This window comes from Scomber japonicus, chromosome 15, assembly GCF_027409825.1.
Source record: "Scomber japonicus isolate fScoJap1 chromosome 15, fScoJap1.pri, whole genome shotgun sequence".
In the NCBI taxonomy this organism is placed as follows: domain Eukaryota; kingdom Metazoa; phylum Chordata; class Actinopteri; order Scombriformes; family Scombridae; genus Scomber; species Scomber japonicus.
This window is the reverse complement of record NC_070592.1, coordinates 6,175,096-6,198,874: the sequence shown is the minus strand read 5'-3', so window position 1 is coordinate 6,198,874 and position 23,779 is coordinate 6,175,096. Positions and strand designations below refer to the sequence as shown.

The 23,779-nt window shown below is 34.5% G+C and overlaps 3 protein-coding genes across 3 annotated transcripts in view; 1 reads left to right on the top strand and 2 right to left on the bottom strand.

Annotated features, from left to right (window-relative positions):
- Window positions 1-3,156: 3,156 nt before the first annotated feature.
- On the bottom strand, window positions 3,157-5,401 carry tmem238a (transmembrane protein 238a). Its single transcript, XM_053334708.1, has 3 exons — window positions 5,315-5,401; window positions 3,666-3,823; window positions 3,157-3,555 (listed from the first exon to the last, which is right to left on the bottom strand). The coding sequence occupies exons 2-3, from the start codon at window positions 3,814-3,816 to the stop codon at window positions 3,392-3,394; spliced, it is 315 nt and encodes a 104-aa protein (XP_053190683.1). The 5' UTR covers window positions 3,817-3,823; window positions 5,315-5,401; the 3' UTR covers window positions 3,157-3,391.
- A 483-nt stretch (window positions 5,402-5,884) lies between these two features.
- LOC128373846 (coiled-coil domain-containing protein 106-like) lies at window positions 5,885-13,586 on the top strand. The gene is made up of 7 exons (XM_053334040.1): window positions 5,885-5,924; window positions 7,096-7,230; window positions 10,073-10,264; window positions 11,025-11,177; window positions 11,339-11,539; window positions 12,246-12,406; window positions 13,431-13,586. Exons 1-7 carry the CDS (start codon window positions 5,885-5,887, stop codon window positions 13,584-13,586), a joined length of 1,038 nt encoding a protein of 345 aa, XP_053190015.1.
- Window positions 13,587-21,227: 7,641 nt separating this feature from the next.
- The window catches only part of LOC128374428 (major histocompatibility complex class I-related gene protein-like), a 65,768-nt gene continuing 63,216 nt past the window's right edge, over window positions 21,228-23,779 (bottom strand). The window contains exons 6-9 of the mRNA XM_053334693.1: window positions 23,165-23,239; window positions 22,909-22,926; window positions 21,756-21,831; window positions 21,228-21,303 (exon numbers count right to left, since the gene is read on the bottom strand). Of these exons, the coding sequence (XP_053190668.1) occupies window positions 21,782-21,831; window positions 22,909-22,926; window positions 23,165-23,239 (143 nt within the window). The 3' untranslated portion in view covers window positions 21,228-21,303; window positions 21,756-21,781. The remainder of the gene's footprint in view (window positions 21,304-21,755; window positions 21,832-22,908; window positions 22,927-23,164; window positions 23,240-23,779) is intronic.

Here is a 23,779-nt window from a genome sequence, read left to right as displayed (position 1 = left end):
CCCACCTTTGATCTACAACCTGGTTTCATGTAAGTTCCTGGACAGGGAATCCTTTGATTGAACGGGGGAGGGGGGATTAAAATGGAGAGACAGAAGGAGAGAGAGAGAGAGAGAGAAAGAGAGAGAGAAGCAGGGAAGACGGTGGTAGGCGGTGTAAATAGGATTTGGCAATACAGGGAATGGAAAATCATTGGCTACCAGAAAGTGGCTGCTAAGTACTATCAAATCTCTTTGATCTGAGCTTGAGGAGCCTATTCTCAGAAATGGAAAGTTTAATCTAGGCACACTAATGATATCATGTTAGTATAGATACTTGTGGAGGGAGTAGAGGGAGATCAGATCAACATTGGTTCACAGGGAAAATTCATGTTTTGAAGCAATTTAAATGGCAAACACATAAATGCAATTATTAAACCATAGACTGTGTATAGAGATGTACGCAGTGAGGTGTGACATTAGCTGTTGTTTACATTGGAGTGAGTTCGAAAGCTACTAAATTCTTCACTTCAAATCTTATGATGGAGAAATAATTTCCAAAATGACCACCAGCACACTGATTAGAGGGCCTAAATTTAGCAATTGAGACCATGATGACTCATTAAAAATAAAGATTGACTTAGTATTTCTGGAGAGAAGTTGATGCCTTTTGAATTGGAGTCTGTCCAGCAGCCATCGGTGGCGCTTTAAGGTATTTCTACTTTGGTTTCAGACTTGAACTGTCATAGTCACCGATTGGTAATTACTATGGCCGGGAATAGCAGGTCAATGCTGTCTGGTGTGTCTGGCTATTCTTCATATTGAAAATGTGTGCTTTAAGATTTCATGATGACGTGTAGATTAGGTGAAACAAAAGGCTGACACCTTCAGTCAACAAGACGACACAACAGGCCACTTGCCTTCTGTCACATACACTTAGAAATACCTATAATACTGTTTCACTGGTGAGGAGAGTCTCATCAACTCAATGACCTCAGGCCGCAGGAGGTGAATCAGGTGAACGAGGTTTGTGACTTGACATCTGAGATCAACAGCAACAACTCCACTGGACAGTATTATAAACAACAACAAGAGCAGGGAAAACTAATTGTACTTATAATGTGATTACTGGTTGTGCAGACACAGTCTTCACGTTAAGTTAAGATGAGTTCACTGAGTGGCTGGGAGGGGTTATAACCTGAACGCAACCCCTGAGTACAGACCACACATAGAGGTAGTGGCACTTAACTCTGGGCTGTTTGCTTTAAGCCACGTCTAATCCATTTATTAATCCTTTGTTTTCCCACATGGCAGGGGCTTAACATATCAGGGTATCTCAGGTACAGTACACTCTGGTAACCTGTCAGACCCAAAAAAACAAATCTACTTTCAAACATCCTCCTGTGATGAACCTTTAAGGTGTTATGTCATTTTTGTGCCTATTTTAACTGCAGTCCCACTTAATGGCACCGAATCAAGAGGAAGATATGGACTCACTCAAGTGTGTGCAACAAGTCGTACCTGATGTCAGCTCTCACTCAGTCGTCAGTCTCACATAAATGCTGAATACATTTGTGTGCAGGTAAAAACAATTGTGCCAAATCTAGATTTTAAGTTCTTGATAAAGATCTGAATTTCTGCCTAATTGTATTTAGAGATGAATGCAGAAATGTCACTTTCTAAACACTTTTAGCCTATTAAATTATTATTATTATTATTATTATTATTATTATTATTATTATTATTATTATTTTACTGGTGCAAACTGACACAGACCAAGGTCGAGACCTGTGAGTAAACATGACAATCACAACAAACAAGAAAATTACAAATCAAATAATAAATAATTATTATAATAAAAAGTGGATTATAGTGACCACGAGGCATATTAAATTAATGATGAAATACCATTAGAAATATTTGTAATAAATCTAAAACAAAAAGCGAGATTAACAAGAGTTTAAAAAGATTTTTTCTTAATCAACATTTATCTGACTGTTGTTTTACAGTTCCTATAATTGATCTAATGATTTGTTTGGGGATTAAGTGGTTAATTACTGTAATTACTGTAACAATGAGTAATCGTTACTGTCTAACCTCCAGACATGGGCGTCTTTAGCATCAAAGTGAGAGGTGAGTCAGCGTAGACGAGCTGTGTGAGAGAAGGCAAGGTGAGATGGAAATTTCCTCCTGTTGGAAGGAAAGATTTCCGCTGCCAGATCAGTTTTTCATCATCATCAGTTCAGTTCAGCAGGAGTTCAGTAACCAGCTTGTGCCATTGTTATCTGTTCAGAAAGAGAAAATAACCTCTGTTTCTTTTGGAGGTTTAAATTTGGGGATCTACAACAGACCATTTTTTGTTGCAGCATACATAAAATAGTATACGGCAAGGTTAGACTGTATATACACTCTTTACTTCATATTTAATGTCTGCCCTATCTTTGTTGTACAGGCCAGAGATGCATAGATGGTCTAAATATCTTATTGTAATGCCTTCTGATCACCAGCAGAGGTCAGTACAGGTTTAAGATTACATTATGCCTCTTCATGAAGATAAAATAGGATCAAGACTTAATTAAAGAATATATGTTTATAAAATATGTGTCTAATCTAGAATCTACATGAATGGTCCACACTATGTTTGCCCCCAATTAAAAACATTTTTGTGTATTTTTTTATTATTGTATTTTGTCTTTTTAAAAGTCTGTAAATATAATTTAAAGTGCAGCCTCATAAAAAAAAGTCTGGATGCTGAATCATGAACACAAATTACTTACCATGACTACAGATTTAACCTGAATGTAATATATGTGAGTTTTTCTGCTTACATTGTTTCAATGTGTATTGAGTAATACATACTTTATTAGTCTTGAGGCAAAATTTACATGTGATTGCAATTTTTTAAAGTCCATGTACGGTGATATAATCTGTGTTTTTATCTCTATAATGTTATCCTGTTAATTTGAACATGTATGAAAATATATTGCATCACTGATGATTTCTGAATTAATACAAGCAAATAAATCTGTCCCTCATTTCTGTTGTTTGCCCAATTTAGTGAAACTGTTTTTAACATTTAGTAAGTATAAAGGGGAATTTTTAGACAAGGACATTACACCTGGTTGTGATTATAGAGTTTAAGTTTTATATAAGATATGATATCAAATTACAGACTTTTTTAATGTATAAAAATGCTTTAATTGAAATCTGAGACCACAGCTTCACTGAATGATACAGACATCGAAAACAAAATAAAAAAACTAATTATGATAAAAACAGCATGATGACAGGATGTAACAGAGCAGCAGGTTTCAATCTCCAATCAAATGTTTCTGAGACGCTTCTGTAACACTGAATGTTTTATGTCTAACATTAATACTGAAAAACACACATCACCAGACTACTTTTAGGATTCTTAGTGGTGGCCTCGGTAGGTGCGGATCTTGCGGCTGAGGTTGAGAGCCAGCCGGTCGACGGCGCTGCTGATGTGTCCCAGCTCCTTCCTGGACTTCAGGCCATCGATGTTTCCGCTGTACCACAGCACCCATCCGCCCAGCGACATCAGCACGAACAGGGCCCCTGCACAGAGATCACATCAGTCATTTATTATTAAACATTCATATCATCCCCATTTCTAGTTATGATTACATGCTGAGGTAGTGAGAGTTTCTTTGGCTCGACGAACATACCGGTATAGACCAGCAAGTCTCCAAAGTCTTGACCTTTCATCTCCATGGGGGCAAAGACTCCCACCAGCAGGGCAGCTCCACCCACTAAATCCATAAACACAGCAAAGGCCAGAGCCAGTTTACAGTGGGACAGTCTTCTACACAGGCCCATGATGAAACTGGGAGGGAGCGAAGACAAGAAAGAAGATCATTATCTGTTCATCAAGGAACACATGAAACCTGCAGCTGTTTCATAGTCTGATTTATATAAGGATTTACAATATGATTCCATCAACTACTTCAATAAAATCTGATATAAAACCTGCATTATCTTGTTTTAAAGAGCCAATAATACATAATTTAATGTCCATGATGTTTAAGTATAAAACTACAAGGGACACCTAAAGTTTTGAGCCTTTTTGGTGACTATTTTAGTGTAAAATGCTTTATTAGAACAGCTTGTGAAATACTGTTTTTATAACTAGGCCTACTTGTATATTACATTTATTTTACACATACTGTAAAAACTTGTGAGTATATATATGCAGTACACCATTTGTATGTATATATTCTTGCACCTGTATAGTTTTTCCTTTGTAATACTTTGAAATATCATTGATAATTTTTTGGGAAAGCATTGTTTATGTGTGGAGCATGGTGGAGGCTACAACTGACAATTAAAACAAACACTCAAAAACTGATCCAAGTGTTATAGGGGATAAATAAATCAGACAGATAGTTGTAATAAATGAAAAATATATATCACTTAAAACATCAACATTTACCCAAATATCATATAATGTTAATAAAAGGTTTATTTATATAGCACTCATTAGAAAGAAGAAAAAGCAAGAAAAAAGGCAATAACAAAGGACATGTATATGCCAGATTTAAAAAGATAATTATAAGAAGTCAGTTTTCAAGAGCAACTTTAAAGAAAATACTGATTTTGCAACTTCCATTAATGTTCCAATAATCAGTGCAGTAAATGGCAGCTTCAACCTAAAATCTGTTCATCTTTCAGTTGAACTATTCCTTTGAAAACAGCTTAATGAAGTAAAGCACATATTAAGGAATGAAGACAGTATTGGTGGATGAAAAACACTTAGCAGATGGATGAAAAAGAGGATATAAAAGTGAAGAAAGAAGAAACGAGAGAAGGAACAAGTGTGAGGAGAAAGAAGAGAGTGAAGGATAAATGGATGCCTCTGAAAATGAAATTATTGACCATTTTTAGCTTTAAACCAGAACATCTGTACTTAACCACTACAGACAATTGTTGCATATTTATTTATAACCAATAATTATGCATGATTTTGTGAAAAAGTGCAGTTTATTTGTTGTATTTAATGTATATAGTGATTGCAGTACATTTGAGAGTACATCTGCCCATGCACAAAGTACTTTGTAGTTTGATTTTTGGGTAAATATTGTTAAATATGGGCTCTATAATCATAATTTTCAATGCATATTTAGATGTAGTTTTGATTTCATTGTTCAATGTCTCAACAAAGCCTGGATGTAAAAGTTAGATTTTGTTTAGCTGCATGCAGACAAAAGCAGAGACTTCCGATCCAGACAAAGTAAAGACTGATTTCGACTAAACTTAACAAAATAAACTTCAAAATACAACTTAACCTCACATCACTAAAACATCTACTTTCACTTACTTGTTATTGTAGTTCAGTTCTGAGGCATGAAAATCTTTATTTCACGTGATTCTCAAAGTTAAAAGTTTATCCTCTCCTTCCGCGTTCTTGGTATCGTGTCGCCACCAATAGACTGTATCGCCACTTACCTCTACCTGTGCGCCGCCCACAGGTGACACACTTCCGGTTGCAGGTTGGGACGCATCCCAACACTTTCTCCTCAGCAGCTTTCACATGTCAAATGAGCAGAAACACTCATGCCCTTGCAGGGAATCACATAAGAATCGCTGCAGAGTTAGAAAAACAAGCTTTTAGAGGTGTTGAGGCATTTGAATGGATCCTAGAAGTATTTTGGGACAGGTGAGGTGCGCAGAGCTCTTGTGCGCATGTGTGAACTGACCCCACCTGTTGAAGCTACTTATAATCAGGTAATTGCTGGCGGGCAGTGAGCTCGGTGGCTGCTGTGGATGCTTTCAGGTCGTATTACAGAAGTATAACTGAACACAAAGCGACTGCAGATAAATAATAACGAGTTTCTGACTACATATTTAATTATTATTCATCAGTTTATGTGACAAGAGAGTTTCAGCCATGAATCCTCCAACATGCAGAGATGATACAAACCCGCCAGGTAACAGCAAATGGCGTATCCACTGTGCAACTTACGTGTAATGTTTCTCTCTTGCTTTTAACATTTTATTCTCTTATGAAGCACTTTGTAACCCACGTTGTTAAAGGTGCTATGTAAATAAAACATTGCTTATAAAGTAATTAAATACTTTTTTTAAAAACTAGATAAACAGCTGTAGGGTTTAATTGAGGTTTTAGTCACCAAAAAAAGCTTTTGGACTTGTATTCTTGTTACTTAATCACACAGTTAACTCATTTCTTTCTTTCTTTTTATCTTTTATTCTCTTATGAAGCACTTTGTAACCAAGATTGTAAAATATGCTAGGCTTATATTAATAAAATTTGTCGTACTTACCAAATAATTAAATGCATTTTTTTAACAAGTAAGCAGCGGCAGGCATTGATCGAAGGTTTAGTCACCAATAAAATAGCTCTTAGACTGGATAATGTTTTTCTATTTTAAAAATGGCTGCAAATAATTTGAAACAGACATTTCTGGAAGTATCCTCTTTTCAACAGCTTTGTTTTTTAAACAAATATACTGTGTTCAATTATAGAGTTTAGTGTCATTCTTGCAACTTCATAATTGTTTGTTTGTTTCTTTATTTTAATCTTTTATTCTCTTATGAAACACTCTGTAACCTATGTTTGTACGATATTAATGACATTTCTGGAAGTATTCTCTTTCAAATAGCTTTTTTTTAAAAACAAATGTTTCTAATTGAACTGACACCTGAATATGTCATTTGGTTTTATAATGTGCAATGATAGATTTTCTATGTTATAAATGTTATTCTTGTAACTTAGTTTTTTAATTTAAATAAACTATGAATATTAAAGCTACAATTATTCAATCAAAAGAAAATTAATGGGCAATGATTTTGATAATTATTTAAGCCAAAGAGGCTCAACAGTAGCTCAAATGTGAGGATTTGCTGCTTTTTTCTGTTTCATTTAGTTCCAAATTGAGTATATTTGGGTTTTAGGCTGTTGGTTGAACAAATTAAACAATTTCTTGTCACTTCATAAGTTCTGGGAGCTCATAAAGAGCATTTTAAAAATATTTTAAAACCTGTTACAGGCTAAAAGAATCATTGATTAATAGAGAAAATAACTAAAATAAGACTTGCTTTGTATAATATTATGTTTCTATTGTCTTCTTTATGTGTTAGAGCACTACATGCCTCACTCTGCTGCAGGAGGAGGAGGAGGAGTAGGGTATCTGGATGCCTATGAGGTCTCTTTTGCCCCAGAGGAGAGTATTGACAGACCGCCTTCCTATCACATGAACCAGCAGATGATGGATGGTACGCCACATCTACTACTCATGTTCACTTTTATAATGTAGCAGTAACACACTCTGCTGTGGTGGTTTCAGTATGATTTGTTTAGCTTGCTGTGATTATACCTGCAGTTCACTCTGGACATTAAAAGATCCCATTCAAATACGCCTTTAATGTCACACAAAAGCAGTTAGTTGGTATCTGACACATTTACAGTCTTTTTAGCATCAGATTCCCTCTTTGTGTTTCCCTGTTGAGCTGTGGTGGAAGTATAGTAACAAAAAGACTTTGGCACTAAAAACACTGTAACGTTGAAACATAGAAGACTTGATTTGACTCATTTGGACGGCCAAAGCTTCATTTTAGCTTCACATCTACTTTTTAAATACATTTTTACACAGAAGGAGGACTTTGGATTTTGTCCTCCATCAGTTACATTGTTAGTGCATTATGAAGGAGATCTTCTAATAGTCAGTATGGACAGGAGGAATGATTACAGCGAGGAAAACATCTTTCACTGTTCATATGGACAATTGTGAAGATGTTTTTAACACTTTATACACAACTGAGAGCCAAAGTGTTATCAGCAGCTTGAAGTTACTTTTACTGTTGCTTTTCTCAGTAATATTAATTACCATGACGGTGTTCGATAGTATCCGACCAGGATAAGAGCTGCCTAAAACCAAACCCCAAACCCAATCTAACATTTACTAGTTTTTAATTAGTAGAAAAACTCACTTCTAAACTTCCAAAGTGTTATTCAGGACTATTAACTCAAGCTGTAGCTGTGAGCAAACTGAGCTAACTAGTTGCTTAAATTTAGACCAAATTTGATGACACGAGTCACATAAAAGACTACAACCTGTAAAAATAAATATCTTCGAGTCAGATGTAAGTGTATCAGGTATCACGTATCAGTGACTAGCGTTAACCTTGATAGAGAGAGTCTTGTGGCCATGTCAATATATGTGTGTATACATATGTATATATATGTATGTATATATATATATATATATATATATATATATATATATATATATATATATATATATATATATATATATATATATATATATATATATATACTATTATTTATTATTAATTATTTTAATAATTATAAGTCTTATTATACACCCAATAAACCGATCACACAAAGAATTAGGCATCTTATTATTATTATTATTAATAATAATAATAATAATGATAATAATGATGATTATCTTTTTTTCCACTGTACATGTTTTCATTTGTTATACACCCAATAAACAGATTTCTGTATTTTTTTTAAATAAATTACATAATAATAATAATTATTATTATTATTATTATTATTATTATTTCGTAATAGGCTATTACTTAATTACTATTTTTATTTTAATAATGATAAGTCTTGTGGCCGCCATCAATTTTAATTTTTGTTGTAGTTCTCAGTTTGTCCACACGATGGGGCCAAAAACCCTCGTTTACCTGCAGGGCCGCTGAGTCCCTTTACTGTATATTAATTGATTATCTATGAATATGTATATCCTTTCCATTCTGAGCAAGAAAAAATATCACTTTAAAATCACAATTAAATTTACATATATATTTACATACATCATTTTAAACTATTTCGTTTTATTCTGGTTTTAAGTAGATTTATTATTAAATCTGATTATTTTTTATTATTATCAACATTAATAATAATTATTATTATTATTATCTTTTTTCCCCACTGTACATGTTTTCACTTGTTATACACCCAATAAACAGATTTCTGTATTTTGTTTAAATTAATTACATAACAATAATAATAATAATAGTAATAATTATAATAATATTTTATTATTATTGTCATTATTATTATTATTATTATTATTATTATTATTATTATTATTATTATTATTATTATTTCGTAATAGGCTATTACTGAATTACTATTTTTATTTTGGTAATAAGTCTTGTGGCCGCCATCAGTTTTTATTTTTTGTTGTAGTTCTCAGTTTGTCCACACGATGACGCCAAAGAGCAGCGTATACCTGCAGGGCCACTGAGTCCTTTTACTGTATATTAATATATTTATTATATCTATATACATATTATACTGCTCATTTTATTTATAACCAAATAATAAAATAATAATTTTTATTATGATGATGATGACACTACTAATAATATGATGATACTACTAATAATAATAATAATGATGATAATAATAATGAAAAGTCTTGTGGCTGTCATGACGGTTTGTTCTCAGTTTTTCCATACGATGGCGCCAAAGACCAGCGTTTACCTGCATTATCGCTGAGTGTGTTTACTCTATATTAATATATTTATTATACTAATAAATATTTATATACTGTTCATACCGATCTGGAAAAATACTGACTTTACAAAAATATATGTTTTGGCAGATTTAGTTTAATTCTGGTTTAGATTTATTCGTAGTAGTTGTAGTAGTAGTAGTAGTAGTAGTAGTAGTAGTAGTAGTAGTAGAATAATAATAAATATGAATACTAATAAGTTATAAAGTCCACAATACACCTGAACTCAGTTGGTAACTAAATAGAAGATTATAAGATTGATATTGTATTGTTATTTAGAAGCCTACATAGGATACATACCCCAAGCTATTTTTTTATTTATTAGTATTTAGGTGTAATTATTACAGCAAGAAAAACAGGTTTCAGTGTTCATTTGGGCTCCTGATACACACATGCCTGTAAATATAATTAACTTTGAGTGTATTTACAGGCAATATTGAAGCTCAAGATGGCAGTGTTTTCTACAGTATTATCTTTCACAAGTTGATCTTCTTGATTAGTTTCCTACACCTTTCTTTTCTCCTCCATATTTATTACCGTTCCTCTCTTCTCTTCTCCTGCAGTGCCCGTGGTGCAGGAGTCTCCTCACTCTCAGTACAGCCCGTTCATCCTGGTCTCTAACTTGCGGGCTCATCTGTACGTCGCTCTGGAGAAGAACACCTGGCTGCAGAAGCACATTGAGGAGCTGGAGGAGGAGCGCAACTTCCTGCGCTGTCAGCTGGACCGCCTCATCATGGGCATGAGGACTCAGGAGGGTGAGACATCAGGAAACATGTCCATCATCCAACTAATTATGTTACACCCATAAAGGACTTTTCTATGAGCCACCGCTGCACTGAGTTACATGTTCCTTTACCATGAAGATTACAGTCTTTGTATTACACTCCAGATTTCTCAAAGAACCTCAGTACAAAGTCAAGAAGTTGTGATATGCTCAGTATCGTCTTAAGAGACAGAAATTAAAAATGTCTAATCTGATTTCCATTTATTTTAAGATGAGATATTTTATTTATTTATTTATTTTAACTTTCTTATCTTGTCTTACTTTGTTATGGAGCCCAGGAGGGGCCAGAAAAAAACCCCAAATTTGTGTTTATGGATTACCCAACTATTGTTCTTGATTTATTTATTTTGGCTGTTCACTTCTTGTAGAGGACATCAAACACATTTAGTCAGCTGGAAGTTTGAAGAAAGCAATAAAAAAGACATTTACCCTGAAACATTAGTTACCTTTTTATAAATACTTGTTTAGGTTTGCAAGTTATCATGAAATCTAGAGTTTTTATGACCCGGATGATTCTGCAGGATCATAAAATGCTTTGAAGGGATCTTAAGAGATAAGAAAGCATATTAGCCAAAACCCAAAATGTATCTATGTTTCTTATCCTACCTCATTTAATCCAGGTGATCCATAGTGAGGTTGTACACAGGATGAGCGAACGGGATGAGAGTGAATACTTTATTGATGTGTTACGCAGATAAATAAATAGAAATATTATTATTTATTATGTACAGTGACAGAGTGGTGTGGAGACCCCCAGCATGGTGTGAATGTCCAGCCGGTCATCACTCCCTCCCCTCCCTCACCCATGACCACCAGGTCTGGAATGACCCTCAAACGCCTGCAGGGACCAGGACCTCGGACCCGCCGCAGCACCGCCATCCCTGGTGAGGAAGCTCCTGACTCACAAATTACCACCTATAGTATGTCACATTTATTTAACTAATTCTGTCACTGCAGGTTTTAAATAGTGTAAAATAAAGTGAAGACAGACTCGAAACATGACAGATTTAGGGTTTACTTGTCCTCAACTTATTCACGTCTGCAGTCAAGCAGGAGTTTCACCTCGAGGAGGATAAGTACTACACTGAGGACGAGTATGTGGAGGAAGAGGAGGAGGAAGAAGAAGAGGAGGACTCTGCAGTGGAGGCGGGGTCAAAGAAGAAGGGGCGAGGACGAGCCAAAGGAGAGCCGAGGATGAAGATGAGGAGGATCTTCAGGATCACCCATGGGAGGGAGAGGCAGAGAGGTGAGAGTCATGTGACACACCTTCTCCTAAATATATTCAATATACAGTATTTGTTCCTCCTTTACAGACAACAGATATGCATACAGAGTAAACGGAAAGATGTGAGTGGATGCAAACTAAAAGTGGTTAAATTCAGACTAATTAAGTAGAGCTGTAACATTTGATTATTTTCATTATCTATTAATCAGACAATCCCTTTCTCATTTAGTCATTTTGTCTTTAAAATGGAAGAAATTGTTTGTTTTTTTTAAAGTTTCCCAAATCCTATTATGGAGACTAAATATCTTGACAATTCAAATACATTCAATTTACTGTAATAATAGACTGAAGAAACCAGAAACCAGAGACTGCAGATAGAATGTCCTTGTTTAATGAAGACTAAACACTCAAATATTCACATTTGAGGAGCTGTAACCAGACAATAATAGCTCTTAATAAATAGCTAGGGATGACTTTTCTGTAGATCAATTAATTGATTCATCTACTAATTGTTGCAGCTCTAAAATAAACTGTTCCAGAAGAAGGTTGACAGGCTTTTTTAATTACATAAGATACCTGTGTAATTACTTGACTTACATCTGATAAATCCTGTAATTACTGCTGAATATTTAGTAGGAAACACAACTGTGTGAATTTGTCTGTAAGCCTCTCTCTCTCTGTCTCATCTCTCATATCTTCTCCTGTTTTCTCGTCCCTCTTTCCTCAGTCAAAGACCCAGACGGTGTTCTGATTCGTTACAAGAAGATCCTGACTACCTACCAGCGAGTGAGGAGCATGTCCCGAGCCTTCCAGATCCACGGAGTCGATAGAAACACGATGGCCTCCACATCCCCTATCGCTGAGCTGCTTCTGGTGGCGCCAGAGAAGGTCTGAAATCATCTCTGTTCATGATAGTTCATGTGTCTGGTAGCAGTGATGGAGCGGTACATGACAATAAAATTTAAGATGAAGGTTTTTAGACATTATAGATCAGCAGCTAATAACACCAAAAGGAAATGCACATTTTATACATCCCCATGTGTGGTAGATCTGCTGATAAAAGGCAGCTCTATTGTTTTTCATTTTAACTCATTTTAAAAATGGCTTAACTGATTAATCGTTGCAGCTCTGATTTAGTTCATTCTGGGCTGGAGAATCAATTTATTAAATTAAATGAAATTGAAATTTGTTGTTTAATCTCTGGCAGTGAAATGTTTTCTTTTGCCAGACCAAACAACACAAAAACCCCAAATCTACTAAGTTTACTATAATATAAAATCAAGAAGAATCTCAACTTGGGAACCTGGAACCTTTTGAATTGTTTGCTTGAAAATGACAGAAATGATCGATTATCAGAATACTTGTGGAGTAATGTTCTCTGACTAAACGTTGCAGCTCAAAAATTAAAGAAACATCATTGCAGGCGTCACCGTTTTTCTGTTCTCATAAAATGTTCTGTAGTTGCTGAAATGTTTAACAATATGTGTGCTGTATTACAATTTATATTGCACTTCAAAAAGTCATTGTGTAGTTTAATATATTTAGTTTACAAAAAATTAAAAGAGGATTCCATCAAATGTAGCCAGAAGCTAATTTCCACGTAAGAATTGTAAAGCATTATTCACTTTGAACTGATTCAGAGTGACTCATGGTTGATGCAGCAGATGAATGAGGGTTGGTTTTAAACAGTTTTATAATGCAGCAATAATGGTCTTAAGATAATAATCAAAACGGTCAAGTCCAGATAAAAACTGTTGAAAATGATATACTTTTAAAATCACTTATTAAGGTTTATCTCAATGTGTTTTCCACATTGATGACTTGATGTTTCTGCAGGTGGCGGAGGTCTTAAAGTTTCTCCCTTCTGTTTTTCCCTGTACATTACAACATTGATGACCCGGTGTTTCTGCAGGTGGCGGAGGTTGGGGAGTTCGAGGCGTCTAAGGAGAAGCTCTTAGATTACGCCAGACGCTGCTACAAGACGATGGACGAGCCGACGCATGGTAAAGTCCAGACCATGAAGAAGACTCACAAGCTGCTGCCGATCTCCTACAGGTTCAGGAACTGAGGAGGAGAATAAAAGTTATATTTGTTGTGTGGTTATCACACTCACTTAACACATAGTGTTGAGGCTTTGGTTGGTATCCAAAGATGCTGCTTTTTTTCATTGTTTGGACATGAGAAGAAAATATTAGAAAACCAAAGATTAAATAGTTTGAATATATTTGTTTTTGTTTTTTTGGCTCTAGTAAAGTTCAGACAGCGTTTTTTGTACTGTAGGTTGAAGTTACTTGTAGTCACGTACTGCTTTACCTCAGGAAGAAAACAGATTTATATTCTGTGCTTGAAACCGTAGTTTTATATCAGGTATTCAAATCGTGAATGAAGGACAGTCTTTCATTTATAGAGGTATATTTTTGATTTTGGGTTGTGACAGATCCCAGATGAATGTTTAGTGAAACAAGTGGCCTTTATTAGTTTCACCTTTTGTTTTCTATGTGATTAGAGAATATTCATTTTGACAGTATTTTACAGTTGTTTGCACAGTATTAACATTTGATTTGTATTATTGAAACAGTATGTGTGTGTTTGTTTAAATATCTAATACCTAAGTTAGACATTTTATTTTAGTTGGTCACATTAATGTATTTATGTTAAATTGAAAAGTTTGAAATGTCACTAAATGCAAGAAAGTAAATGACTCTAAATGTATGATTGTTTTTGGAGTTTTTTTAATAGTGAGGATACAATTGATGAGATGGATATTTTGAGAATGAAAGTATAAATTTAACCTTTTGAGTGCAGAATTCAGAAGAGAATATGAGCGATAATAATGCTGCAGACTCGCTGCTGGCTTAGACAACATATAAGTTACACAATATGTCACATTTAAAGCGTTCAACAGATGCTCTTATCAAGACCCCACAACAATAAAACTCAGTGGTTCAGCTGACAGGCAGATTTTAAGTTTTTAAAAAATCTTTCAAAATCCTAATTAAAATTACAATTTGTGATCAACAATGATAATATTAACAATAACTTTAGTTGTATTGCACAGAAATGCAGCTCAAAGTGCTTTAAAACAAAATTAATTCTTAAAACGGCTTAAAATGAACTTTAAACAATGTTGTAAAAGAAAAAAATAATGTGATAAGATGGTAAATAAAAATAGTTATTTAAAATGTTTTTTAAAAAGTACATAATAAAAGTAGCTAACAAACAGATTAAATAGAATATAACCTGTCATTTCAAAAAGGGTTTTAACCCAGAATATGTTTGTGTCTGGAATCCCAGGCAAATATGTTATTGATATAAATATATGCCAAAATATTAAATAACAAAAACAATATCAAGTACATATGGAATATATTAAACATTATAAGAAATGGTTCAACACTCGAGATATATTGAGTATATAAGTGCTATGCTTTACATGAAATCAACATATGATGTATAGATGTATGCATCAGTTTATTATGCACATATAGCCATACATTGGTGTCTTTGTCCTTATCTCGTCTTTTCTGTAAATTTCATCACGTTTAAATATTTTCTACCACTTGGGGGTGCTCGAGCTCTATATCTTTTACCAAGAATTAAAACAGCCTGCCTGTAAGCACCAGACTGAGGACAGGAACTCACATGGTTTCCGGCTTTCAAAATGAAAATGCCTCACAGAAGCTGTTAAAGTGCTGTTGCCCTGTTGTATCTGAGGAGTAAAAGCTGCTCTGTCCTTGTGGGTGCATCACAGACGGGGAATGATCATGATGTCACCGACATAAACAGCTTGTTTCATCTGTATGTGAGGTGAAGATTGAACTTGAAGCAGAAAAAATATCCAAATATTGAACCACATGATAACATCTCAGTTTGAACTCACTGAGCAGACTGGAGATCTCTGTCCATACAGCTTCTGTTTCTGTATCTCTAAACTGTACATGCTGTTGTACAGTATGTGATGTGCAGAAACAGTCACAATAAGTTTATGTTCCATTTTTAAATGTGTATTGATTGGCTGCAGCTTTTCTCTCGTCGCACTTCATCGCAAAAAGTTCAACTAGGCTACTCTCAACTTTATTTTGGCCACACTTCACCGCAGACGGCGGTGGCAGCAGCAGCGAAGTGAGTTTACATAGAGATTGCAAGGCAACTCGCTGCTGGTCGCTTTTCGCCGCTCCTCGATGTGTTCCCGGCGTTCGGTTATACTCTTCATCACAACTCTGGTCTCTTAAGTAGATTATGTCACCCTCCAGCATGAGACACTTAACTGTCCTGGTGAATGCTCAGATCTCAGAATCACTGTCACTTTGTCTATTTACTATCCACTGCTTCAGTCTCTTCAAACCTTCTGCTTAATATACATGCCTTATATGTCTGGTGATCCATGCAATCTAAAATAAAATACAGTCTTCGGTTAAATTGATGTCCCTAACCCCAACCCTAACCCTAACTAGCCAGGACCGCCTCTGCTGTCAACATACCAGTAACTTAGGGTAAGTGCATTTTTTTGCATTCATGTGGTCTTTTGGTTAACACACTGTGGTTTCCTATAGTCACGCACATCTCAAGTGGCCCTAGACCATAAAGTCTATACTGTTCAAAGAACTGAAAGCACTTCTATATAATACTGCTGCTGATAACCACTTCTCAAACCACTGTGGTTTTTTATGTCAGGGTTAGGGTTAGGGATCACATTTCGAGTCAATGTGATCCTGAATTCACAGCTTAAATAACCGTCTGGCCTACGTGGTTAAATACCACTGTCAGATTATAGGAAAAAGATAGACATTGTCAATGTAGAACACTGAACACTCAGGATGAAAAATAATAACATCTTGTGTCTGAGACAAACATAAAAACAGCTTCTGGAAGAATAATTCACTGTAAAAAGAGACAGAACCGTAAACCTTTCAACAAAGGGCTTTTATTTCATTTTAATGTCCACATAATACACATTAAAGCACATATGGGACTTGTGAGTGCATCTACTATAGTAAAAAGCATGTAAATGTTAGAAAGCTAAACCAGGTGACCAAAGATCATAATCTACTTTGCCAACTCCAGTTAACTACTGATAGAAAGGGTGAATTCCTCCTGCTGTGGCGATGTTTCTCACTCAGGCTCAGACAACCTCATTAATGAAAGAGTGTTTCTGTAGGAGTGGTTGGACTAATAAGATTAGTGCTCATTGACTGAATGACTCATCCAGCAAATTTCAGTGATGATTTCAGACCTTTTTCTAAATGGCCTGGTGGCTACAAAACAGTCATTAGATGTGATACTCAGTTACAATTTCTGTCCATCTATCTAATCATTTGAATCTGACCTGAACATAGTCGAGGGACGCAGCTAAAAAAAACTGTTCACCATCATAATCTATAAAGTGTAAGGTTTGTTTGTGTTGTTTTGGGAACCACCTGTACACAGGGAGTGTAAACAAGGTGCTTTGTCTTTCTATGGGTATGTGATATTACATTATTTTATAAGCATTCACATTATTGTATTGTGACATTTTTGTCTTGGATTATTTGTTGGTGGAGTTAGTTTTCTTTTCTCTCTCTTTACTGCTCAGCCTTACTACCTACTTTTTCTTCTGTTTCAAATGTGTAATCTTGTGTGTGTAAGTGGACTTTAAAAAAACAGATGCACAAGTGTGTGTGCAACAGAAAATGCGAAGGTTTATATTAGAGATCAACTATTAGGGTCAGACCATGTGCTATTCTATGTGAAAATATCAGAGATTTTGACTTTGTATATTTTTGCTTACTTTATTTTTAACTTACCTGTGGGTTTCTATTGCATAATTGCAGTGTCAGTGCCACATTAGCCTCTAGTTGATGCAAACAAATGAAAGAAGTCTATAAACCTTTCATTTTGCTTTTTGAGTTGTATCTGTGTTCCAGACTAAAAGAGAAAGTGTGTGTCAGTTGAATTAAGCTAATGGATGTCTCTTTCTCTCCTTTATGTTCTGTGCGTCTCTGTTTGCTCCTCTCTCCATCATTTCCCTCCACTGTCTCAGCTGGAGGAGGCGAAGGAGCTGGTGCATACTGCCATCCACGCCGGCATCATGAGCAACCTCGGCTCAGGCAACAACATCGACATCTGTGTCAAGAGGTAGGCCAGTATTAGTGTGGCTGTGAGATCTGTGCACTAGACAGATTTTAAAAGGAAATATTTTAGTAAATTACACTTTATTGTCTTATGCAGGGCGACTTAACTCCTTAGCTTTTTAGTTCTTGAACTGCTCACTATTTTACAAACAAAACAATAGTTTTGCATCACATAACTACAAAAATCAGTGTCAGCTGACAAGTTACACTGGTGTAGTTTGTATTTGAAGTGGATTATGCAAAGAAAAGCTTTAACAACAAAGTCCTTTCCTCCTTAAACTTCCTTAACTGGTCCCCGCATAAGTTAAGGAAACATAGTAGGCATGTTATGATTTTACAACATGCCAAAATTGAAAATGGTCTAAATATGATTTATTGGCTGATTAAGCAGGAAAGACAATATATAATATGATTACAAATCTCTCTGTTTCTCTCTTCTTCTCTCCATAGGAAAATAAAATACAGGTACCGTCCAGGGACCACACCAGTTCTGACAGAGAAAGTAGTCCCCTTAAAGCTGGAGGTTGTAAAGGAGACCGTGCAGTGGATGGATACAGCCTGAGTCAATTTTATACACCATTTTACACCTGGTTTTAAATTAAGTACTTCTAAGACATTTGATCGTTGTTTCTGCTCTGTCTCACTCTAATAAGGTGTTACTGCAGCGAGATGTTACTGGGTCATAATGAGACATTTATAACGTTTTTACAAGAAATTATTATTTTCTATCTTTATCTTTCTGTTCATGTTTTGTATTTATTATGTTACACTGCATTATTTTAAACTTACCACAACACATACATTAAAAATAACTATTTAGGCAACTGTAGGCTACTGCGTGTTACATAACTACAGTATTTTATAACTTGCACTTGTTGTAAATGACCTGACAGAGAATTGCCTAGAGACTGATGATAAGAAAAAATAAAGCTCTCCCATTGGTTCCTGGGATTTTTAGATTTCTTTGATAAAGAGTCACTAGGAGATGTTCATATTTTGCCAAAAATATTTATTTTATTTATATTTATAAGTATAACATTTTTTCTGTTGCAGACTAACTTTGAATGAAGCCTCAAGAGGAAAACTGTACTAACATATTTTAAAACTTTCACTTTCGAATTCTTTGTTGCGTACAAGGAAATTGTCTTTGACGCACCGTCGACCGACTTCGTCTTTTTGTAAAACTGAACATCTAAACTGTAGAATATAACTAAAATAAAGTGTGTGCACTTTAATAGATAATGGCTATTTTCGACGAAACTGGTTTCAAGGCTTATTCTGAACTCCGTGAGCAGATACTTCCAGCAATCACCAAAAGTCATGAATTTGCTGTACCTCTGGGTGTAGATATGACTATAATTTCCCAAGTTTTGTAACAAAACATGCTGCCCGCAGGACACGTCAGACGCGGTGTGGTTATCAATTTACCTTGCATCGATTACACACACACACACACACACACACACACACACACACACACACACACACAATTTGACAGTCATGAGAGAAATGTGTCAGAATCATGTCGTCAATCCAAAATGGTGCTGATCGATCTCAGTGTGAGAATCGTCCCCCAATGACCAATTTGGAGAAAAGTTCTGACATAAATCAGAGCCAGAAATTTAAGAACAAAGTTCATGGCTCATGGTACAAACTGGTCAGCGTCCAACCATTTTCTTGCCAAAATGATTTCAATACATAATACTGAAACAGTGGGCAATGTATTTTGGAGATGATTGACACCCCTTCCACTTACAGCAGAGTGTTTAATGAAGTATGTCATTTATTATTCTAGATGATTATTGAATGTCAGTCAGAGCATGAAACGCTAGAACAATCTATATGATTAATCTTTATGGTTGTGTCAAGCAGTTATCTGTTAATTAATCAATACAACACTACTCAATTACAAGTAAAAGTCTTGAAAGTACAAAAGTAGTAAATGCAAAAAAAAAAAAAAAGTACTCAAGGCTGGCAGAATATCTCCTTTCATAGAGTTACTGTGAACGCAGCAGTTTAATGTATCTGGTTTTAACTACTTTACTGTCAGGTATAAAATACTTAAAATATTTTACGAACTGTAATGATCATATATGTTGTATACTAAATCTTACTCTGTAGAGTAACTATAGCTGGGAGAGAAACATTTTATAATTTATTTATATTTCCCTCTGAAATGGAGTAGAGCTGTGGCGGGAACTTTTTTGTTTGTGCAGTGTGAAGAACGACTGTAATCTGGGAGCTGACAAGCCTTAACATTAGTAAAATGAAAATTTAACATATATCCTTCAAAAGCAAATTAATAATTGTGCATCATAATGTATTTTCATACCCCTGTTAAATAGCACTAAGTTTATATGACTGGAACAATAATCAGGATGGAGTCATGTTCATTTAATCTCTGATTAGGGCAATATTAATTTTACTGTAACTGAAGTCACAGATGAACAAGAATACACTTAATATATTAACAAAAGAAGACAGAATTTGGGAATTTGGGGGAATTTATTGAAAAGCAAAATACAAAAGCAATCAAACAGCAGTGCAGCAGAATTTGACATTATTTCTGTAATCCAACACATTAAGCGATTTTAAGCATTATTATTTAACATCTTAATGTCTTCAGCAGAGAATATATAAAAATATAACAATATAGAAACGACTGATGAAGAGACATGTGATAAACAACTCTGGTTATTAATAAAAAAAACACATCAAACATAAATTATTACTAAATAATCCAATCTAATTCATCTCTAACTTTTAACTAATCAACTTTAAAGAAATAAACAAGCAAAAGTATTTATACAACTGGACAATAATAATGATTGTGTGTATTTAAGTGCTTGGGGTGGGCAATATGAAAACCTTCTATCACTGTATATTTAATGTTATATCACTGGAGAGATATACATATACAGATACAGTAAATTGTTCTGCAAATTCAATCAATCAACAGATTATAGATATAATAATCAGTCTAACCCCATCAATTAATATAAATACCAGGGATATACTGTAAGGATACTTCATCCAACTGATTACAGTTAAAATCCAGTTTTATCAATTTTACCATTAAGTTGTCTGCAGTGACCTGATACAACCAGAGACACAAAGAACAGCTAACATTTTTAATTATGTCACATTTTACTGCCCAACCCCAGTGTGTGTGTGAGAGAGAGAGAGAGAGAGAGAGAGAGAGAGAGAGAGAGAGAGAGAGAGAGAGAGAGAGAGAAGAGCGAGCGTGCGTGTATATGCGTGCATGCTTGATTTTACCAGGTAAAACCCACCACCAGATGAACTATGAATAGTGTGTATTATTTATTTATGTGTATATATGAGGAGCGATGTGATGATTTGGTTTTCTGACACATCTGGTTTTACATCTCTCTAAATAAAAATCTGATTGTGTTTACCATCAGTGAAGAATTCATTTTGTCAGAGTAAATAAATAATAATAAAAAAATAATAATTTAACATCAGATTTTAGTTTGACAATGTCTCTAAAATGTTTGCCATATTTTTAGGACAAATATGTCTTTTAAATTGTTTTTTTAAGTTGTAACACAATCTTTGTAATCACAAACTATAAGATTGACCTAATTCATTCAGTTTACAGATGAACTGGAGAATTTGGGATCTGTCTTTGTTCCAGTGCACGATTCATCCGTAAACCTAAAGAGACAGAAAGAAAGGAAATAATTAAACAGCGAATAAAATACTTCACATAAATGTTCACTAAACCACACATCTGTCATATTGTATGATTATCGAAGATTCATACAGACCTAAAATATCAATGGTTGAGTCACTGAAGTATTTACATACAATACTTTTTAACTACCATCACTTCTTTTTACCATGATTTTTTAATGAAACACTTCTCTGACCCTCTCATGTGAAGGTTTCTGCTCCTTTCTTAATATTATAACTTTATTTATAACAAATTCATATTTGTTGTTCAAGACCAATTTAAAGAAAACAAAACTTGTTTACAACTACAAACTTTCACAGACTTTTTGTGGAGGATAAATAAACAATTCAATAACATTATTTAGCAGATAGTTTGAAGTGACTTTGTTTAACAAGAGCTATAAACAGTTCATATCCCACATAAAGTAACTCACTGTGTGCAGGTTGGTGTGTTTGTTATTCAGGCTTTTGGATTCTGTGATCCAGAGTTGTCAGAGTCGGTGTCAGAAACTGTAAAGTTAGAAACAGACTGTTAGTCCACTTATCCTTCACTGAACTACCACTGTCTTTTACAACAACTCACACTACATACAGGAAATGTTACTCTGTACAATATGCAAAATGCTTTGAAATCTACAGCAGATCAGGTTAAAAAAAACAACTAAAAAACAAGTTTTACTGACATGGAGGGATGCACTTGTATTTGTTTGTATTCTGATTATTATTCAGGGCTGTCAAAGTTCATGTGTTAATGCAAATTCATTTTATTCGTTATTTTTTTAAATACGTTTAGTAACGTTTAGGATAACAAGCAGAGTCTCACAAATGAAAAATACAGCTGATAGAGAGAGGTGTGTTTATGACTGTGTGTGTGTGCCAGGAAGAGAGAGAGACAGACTGTGTGTGTATTTAGCTGTTATTACATTCTTCTGTGCTCGTGTGTGTGTGTGTGTGAATATAACTACTTCCTAACAAGTATCATAACTGACAGCAGATTTTTGGAGCATGCAGTATTTCATTGTTCTTGATTGTTTCAATAATAATAAACATACATTTTCATAAAGCAAGTATATGTATTAATAACCTTAAATTATTATTTTAAAGTACATTTAGAACAAATAAAAAATGTGCAATTAATCGCAAGTTAACTTAATCGTGTGATAAATTGCAATTAAATATTTTAAACGATTGACAGCCCAATTATTATTGTTATTATTAGTAGTAGTAGTAGTTATTATTGTTGCTGTTGTTATGGTTATTCTTGAAATTATTATTGTTACTATTATTAGGGTCCTAACCCAGAAGATCGTCTTGTCTACGTGTAATCGGCGTTTCAGTATTTTTGTTCTCCTCATGTTTCATAGTATTTTCACTCTTAGGCTGTTTGCCTCTGCCTCACCGTGTGACACCTCCGCTCTGCTGACTGACTTCCTGTGTTTTTGACCTTTGCTATTAAAGCATTTTTGAATCTCTGACCTTCAGTCTGATAATGTTGTCAAGTAATGTCATTATGTTGTAAGGTAACATCCAAATATTAACAGACAAATCAGATAAAACTTTCAAACATTTAATATCTAAAATACTTACTGTTGGCAGGTTTGAACCCTGAAATACAGAAAACATCACAAAGTTATTATTTATTCAGAATTTATGAAAGAACACAAAAAGAAATCAGTGTCATTATTACAATATGTCAACTAAATGTGTGTCTCATATTTACACTTTATGGACTTTGTATCACCAGAAGTAAAATATATGAGGTTATAACAACATTAACACCAAAACAATAGCACAGACATTTATATTAAATACATCTGTGAAGTAATCATCTTTTGTCTCTCACCTTCCTTTCCCTTCTTCTTTTTCCAGATGAAGAATCCAACGATGCCGACTACCAGGAGCAGCAGTACAACAACAACTCCAATAACAACAAGAGTGAAACCTGAAGAACCAAAACAGAACATTTAACTTTCTTTATCTCACTCTTTCATCACTTAATTGATCAGATTGTATTTATGAACACAACTTTAGTCATTTAAGTTTCCAAAAGGAAGTCACAAGAAGAAGACAAACATGTTGATGCTGAGTGTGTTTTAGTGAACAATCAGTGTTGGGAGTTAAAACCACAAAGTTTTACAGTAATCTCATTAGTTTGAACAGAAACACAGACGTGTAAAACATTACTGTTTGAATTTTAGTATTTATATTACAATACTGACCTGATGAAAACTGTGTTACAGTGTTGAACATAATTATGCTTTGACAGGCTAAATTTAAACTTGTGTAAATATCTAATAAATAATGTTGCCTTCAACTGCTGTCAGAGCACTTGTGTGAGGGGAAAACAGAAATAAAGACGTAGATGTTAGAGGAGGCTTGATGTTCTGACATGTGGAAGTATCCTTCATGTCACACAGACCACTAAAGATGAGAATAAAAGAAGAAAATCTAAGTTGAG